Genomic DNA, 6000 nt, shown 5'->3' with positions numbered 1-6000 from the left:
AGAATGAGGAAGGTAGTAATGGAATCTTTTCTAGACAGAGGGAATAACATGTGCAAAGTCCTTGTGGCAGAAAGGAGCATTGCTCACTGAAAGCAGCCTGAGATAATGCCAGTACGGTTAGGGAAAGCAGGCTGTGAAATAAGGCTGAAGAGGCAGGTAAGGACTAGACCGTGCAGATTATTGTGGGCCATATTAAATGTCTTGCATTTTCTCTTAACTGCAATTAAAATCCATTTAAATGTTTTAACAGGGTGCAGTGGGGAGAAGGGAGTAGACAAGCACAAATTTGTATTTGGAAAAGGTTACCCTGACTGTACTATAGAGTTGGGCCTAATTAACCAAAAGAAGATACATTGAGTTTTCAATGGATTTCCAACTAACAGAGCTTATGCATTCCAGCCTCCTCCTCCTTTCCCATTAAGTAGATAATATTGGGAAAAAATGAATGAAAAAAACTTTTAGATGAATGATTATTTGCTTCACAATTTTTAAATTTTTTTCATATTCTGCAATTCAGGCCACCAGCTTGCTCTTTTAGGACGTTAGGAAGCTAAGGCAACAGTATCTGTACACAATCTGTGAGGGCAGTAAATGATAAGATCCCAACAATTGTTTAGTTCCTACATCTTCACTTAATCTCTAGATGTCTCAAGGCTTTAAATACCATGTACACCCTGATGACTCTCAGAGGGTCCCTAACCACACTTTGTCCCACAACCTCCGTGTCCAAAACTAATTGTCTATTCAACCTCTCCACTTGGACATCTAATAAGAATTTCAAACTCAACACATAAACAAAATTCCTGATTTCTACTTTCAAAATTGCTTCTTCTACAATTCAATTCTTCTAAGTGGCTCACAAGGCCCCTTTTACCTCACACTCCACATCTCATGTATCTACATAACTTATCAGGTCTACTTTCAAAATGTGTCCAGCATTCAGTTTTCACCACCTCAATCACTACCACTCTGGTCCAAACCACTACCACTATTGCCTGCATTACTGTAATACTTCCTTAACTGATTTCACTCTACGCTAAATAATATTTATTTTCGTCTGACTCCCTCCACATTCTAATATTAACTGTGGGGTACTTTTATTTATTGAAATGATATTAATGATCTTGAATCCAAAAAAAAAAAAACTTTGTAAACATGTTGATCACAATTAGAATGCCAACAAATTGAGAAAAACATGTTTCTGTAACTAGCGATAATTCGACATTTATGCTAGAATACAATATGGACTTGCCTGATGCCAGCCAGAGGGTTTCTCTAACATCAGGTAAGAGGCAGACTGACACCCCATTGCTCTGACTCCCGGCTCCAATGTCCATGCTATTCTGTTAAACTTGCTGCCATTCTCCCGGATGCACTGTGACCATCGGTTTTGAAAACTTGCCGCAGACCTGGCAACCGAGACCCCTCATTAAAGGTCCCCCTGCTTTCTTTCTGCCTTCGGGTGGATATCGTCGTTGGAGGCTCTGGAATCATCTTTAAATGAACTGGGGGCCGTTAACCATACGGGCATTGGTTGTATGGGCAGCTTGTACTAAACAAGCAAATAAACTGCATTGAGCATTCAAACTAGAGTCGTGTGGGATCTACTTTCAAGTGCTAAATTTACTTTCGATGTCGATCTGCTTTCAGTTTGTTACAACTACATTTACACGACAGATACCAAAGACTTTTGTTTAGTGCCGCGAACTCCAGTGCAACTTCGTAGATGCTCCATAAATACTTGCTAGAATGAATAAATATTTTATACCACTGCATTTACAGTAATTCATTTAAGGAGACATTTGGGTGTGTACAACTTGACGGCAAGGGAATTGTAAATAAAGAAAACTCTAGAAGAGACGATGAATGGCAAGTGGGGTCTGCTGGTTGAAGCAGGTTCCACAAGCTGTTTCAGTTTCTCTCAGGAGACGGGTTTTCTATCTCAGCCAACGACCTCCTATTTTTGGTCACTGTGGGTATATAGCTTAGCACCTCACCCTTAGCAAATCGCCGCATCATCTCGTCCCGGTCCTGGCTCTGGACGCTGGAGCCCACAGGGCTTTGGGCTTGAAGATGCACTTGAACATCTGGTTATCTCCTCAGCCCTCTCTGATGACGTTCGATCCTAAGCCATACGGGCCACTTTAATCGGATAGTAAGGGGGAGTGGGAGGGTCAATCTCATTTTTTTTTTCCCCACAGTACTAGCAACTTAAAAGGCAGGGAAGAAACCCTCGGAGACTATCCATCTGGCTATCCATTACGGAAACGAACACAACAGATGCTCCCTGCCAGCCTCACGAGTTGATGCGAAGTGAAGTTGGCGTCAATTGCCCTGATCCAAAATGGCAGGTTACTAGACGCGTGTATGAGTGAAGATAGGGCCATTGGGAGAAGCCAAGATGAGAAGGAAGAATGAAATTGTAATTGTCTTGACCCAACATGACGGCTGTGATTATAGGAGCGGGAATAACCAGGGACGACAGAAGCATCCAGGCATCTATAGTCCAGACGGCAAGATGGCCAAAAGCGACATTGACCTAATCCAAGATGGCGCCAGAGGTTATTACCCGGAGCGCAAAAGAGGCGGTGATTACCCTGATCCAAGATGGCAGTAGCGATTAAGACCAGCCGTGGGGCGTGGAGCGCCCAGCAGCGTCTTCGCCCTCTTCCAAGATGGCGACCGCCGTGGGCGCTGTCCCTGGCCCCGCCCCGCGGCCTCTGTCCCGCCTACTCCCCCGCCCCCCGACCTCTCCCCCCACTTTTCCCTCCACTCGTTTGCATTGCCGAGTCCGGGTCTGTGGTGCTCGCGCAGGGACAGCGTGCTCTGGTCGCCTGACATGGCGGCAGCGGCGACGACTGCAGCGACGAAGGGAAATGGGGGCGGCGGTGGCCGGGCCGGGGCCGGTGAAGCCAGCGGCACGCGGAGGAAGAAGGGTCCAGGGCCTCTGGCCACGGCGTACCTGGTCATCTACAATGTGGTGATGACGGCCGGGTGAGGCTGGGGCTTGGGGTCGCGGAAGGTGGGGATCGAGCCAGGCCGGGGAGGGGGCCCTGCGGCCAGCGGAGCGACGGGGTCAGCCACGCGCAGTGCAGCCCCGGCGGTCGGAGTCCGGAACCCGACTTCTGGGGGGCGAGGGCGTCCAGAGCTGAATCGGTCCTTGTGCTTGCCCAGGAACTCCCACCTGGGTGGGCGGCCGAGCCAAGTTCTGGGCGGGGGGAGATCAGGGTTCTCAGGAGGTGCGAGGAAGACTACCCGGGCGCTGACTCGGAAGAGCCTTGGGAGGACGGGTGGGCAAACCGCAGGTCCAGGTCTGAGGGGCCGTGTGCTGGGCGATCCTGCAGCGCAGAAGGGGAGAACGCAGGCAGCAAATCACGCATGGTGAACTGTCGTCGGTCCCCCCCCACCCCACCCCGCAAGGGAAGTGTTGGGAGCTGTGGCTGCAGAGTGTCCATTTTTTAGGCGGTTGTTTTCAAAACCAGGTTGAGTTTTGATCTGAAAGGTAATGGAAAAGTGTTCAAAGTTTTTGACCAGTGACATGGGCAGAGCTGTACTCTAGAGAAGTTGAGACTTTTTAGGATGGATTGGGAGTGGCGTTACTGGGAGAGGAGGGTAATAGATCCTCGAAACAGGTTTTACCGTTCCTTTTCCTCCCTTATTTCAGTCCATCCCTTGTAAATGGCGCGTTTTTATTTCTAGTTTTGACACTTACTTAACTAGCTGTGTGATCGTAGATAATTCACTTTATTTTCCTAGGCCTCCGTTTTTTTCATGTGTAAAACTAAAGAGTTGGGTTAGGTGATCTCCACGGTCCTCCAGCTCCGGAATTCTTTGATCTCGTGGTTTCTGGTGAGAAGGAGTGTAGAATCAGACTATTACTCATTTTTAAATTGTACTTATATATATATATATGTATAAAATTCCCTAACAGTTTATTATGAAAAGTTTCATACAGAAAAGTTAGAACTGAATAGTGAACTACCAGTTTTATTTATTTTTAAAACAGATAATAAATTGGCAAGGTGAAAAATTCAAAATATATACAAGAGCATTCAGTGAAAATCTTCGCTCTCACCCTTCCCTTTCACCCAGACCCCCTCCCTGGAGATAGCTAATTTTGTGTATTCTTCAGATGCTGATACAAGCAAATATGTACATAATTCTTTCCCTTCTTTTTTACACAAATGGTATTGTCATATATTTACAGTTTAATCTTTGGTTTTTTTGCTAAATATATGTATATATCTTGGGAGGATCATACATTTACTGCTATAATTAGAAATGGTAGGTATTGAAAGCTAGGCTCAGAAGTTATAACTTGCTTGACTTGTTTGCAGTCCTAGAACTTTTTAGTAGCAGATCTGGATCTAGAACCTATTTCTTGACTCAGAAATAATAGAGGTAAGAAGAAATAATAGAGATAGAAGTTTTCTTCAGCACATAAATGGTCACTAGAGTGATTTTTAAAAGAACATTCAGGAATTTATATGTGTATATATATAAAGTTCTTGGTTTAGCAAGAGCATCCATGAGAGCATTCGACTGGAGAGGGATTTTAAGATACTTTGGGCATGAAGGAAAGAAGTCTTTATTCCTAGGCCATGAACATAGATAATGGGGTGGAGAGTAAGGAGTGGCATCTTAAACCAGGAAAAGAAACTGGGATTGTGAGGGTAAAGTAAGCTTTTTTTCTAGGTGACTAATGCTGGGCCAGTTATATCATCAAGGAATCCATTTCTTCTTTTACACACTTTTGTAATATATATGATGTTTTCTAGAAATTACATAGATCACATACCTCATAGCCTAGTTGAGATTGTTCACTTAGGTAAATCTATTAATTCCTTTAAAAAGATATACCTTAATAAAAGTGCATTAGTTTCATTATGGAGCTTAGCAAATAAAAAATTATAGGGCCTGAGAAATCTATTTTTGAGGGCAGTAGAGCAGAGATGTAACCTTTACAGCTATACTCTGAATGCTTCCTTTTGTATTTTGTATTGATCTGGCTTTCTTTTCTGAGTTGGCTTTGGGAAATTCAGCTAAAAAGCCTTTTATTATTTCATTTGCAGTTTTAAAAGGATAGATTTCAAGGTCTGGGTATATTCGAATGAGATGCTTGTAAAATTAGTTTAAAACATCTTCTTCCCATCGTATTATTATTATTAAAGACCCTTTAACCTCATAGGCCATTAAATTTTTTTCTTTAACAGTTTTTTCTCGTGGTCTTTCTGGCACCTAGTTTAGCTATTGAAGGACCGTTTCAGCTTATTCCCTTCATTTTGGCCTTGTACTGTACAGACAAGGGTGCCAAAAAGCTGAGCTCCAGATGGGTTAGGTGCCACTGTGCTTTTGCAGAGCAGTCTGGCTAGGGTGCTGTTGGTGGTGCAACATTTCTGTGCATTACAGCTTGGCTCCCGAGAGATGTAGTTGATAAATCCAGTACCTGATTCTTTTTTTTTTTTTTTTTAATTTGTAACTTATATTGCAGACAAAGGGTTCATTTCCTAAATCTACAAGGGTATAATCAATAAAGAAAAAGATAATCCAATAGAACATTGAACAAAAGACACGAATAGGAATATAAAGAGAAAGAAACACAAATGGTCAATACACATTTGAAAAGATGCTCAACCTCATTAACAATTAAAATAAGGTAAACTGAAATAACATTTTTATCTATAAAATTGGTAAAATTTAAATTTGACAATACTCACTTGGGAACCGGATATCTTCATGTATACCTTTGGCATAAGGGTAATTGCTACAATTTGACAACATCTATAAATTTTTTAGCCTGTGTTTCTTTTTACCCAATAATTTCAGTGCTAGGAACTTACACTAAAGAATGTAGTTGCAAAAGTAGGCCACAAGATACATTGCAGTATTGTTTGTTTTTTTTTTTATGTATTTTTAAAATTGTGAACTTTAACATAAATGCATAACAGTGATAACTTTCAAAGTACAATTTAATAAATAGTTAGCAAATTTCAAAGAATG

At 42.5% G+C, this 6000-nt stretch overlaps 1 protein-coding gene across 2 annotated transcripts in view; it reads left to right on the top strand.

Annotated features, from left to right (window-relative positions):
- The first annotated feature begins 2764 nt into the window (after positions 1 to 2764).
- The window catches only part of HACD2 (3-hydroxyacyl-CoA dehydratase 2), a 96243-nt gene continuing 93007 nt past the window's right edge, over positions 2765 to 6000 (top strand). Inside the window, exon 1 of one of the 2 annotated variants that reach the window (XR_005217060.1) lies at positions 2765 to 2994. Coding sequence is in view for 1 of the 2 variants with exons in the window: in XM_037837042.1 (XP_037692970.1) it covers positions 2840 to 2994 (155 nt within the window). In the remaining variant the exon portion in view is untranslated. The remainder of the gene's footprint in view (positions 2995 to 6000) is intronic. The other variant, XM_037837042.1, reaches the window with a different exon arrangement.

The sequence above is a fragment of the Choloepus didactylus genome, chromosome 1 (assembly GCF_015220235.1).
Source record: "Choloepus didactylus isolate mChoDid1 chromosome 1, mChoDid1.pri, whole genome shotgun sequence".
Classification (NCBI taxonomy): Eukaryota; Metazoa; Chordata; class Mammalia; order Pilosa; family Megalonychidae; genus Choloepus; species Choloepus didactylus.
The sequence above is the reverse complement of the archived record's forward strand: the minus strand, read 5'-3'. Positions and strand labels throughout refer to the sequence as shown.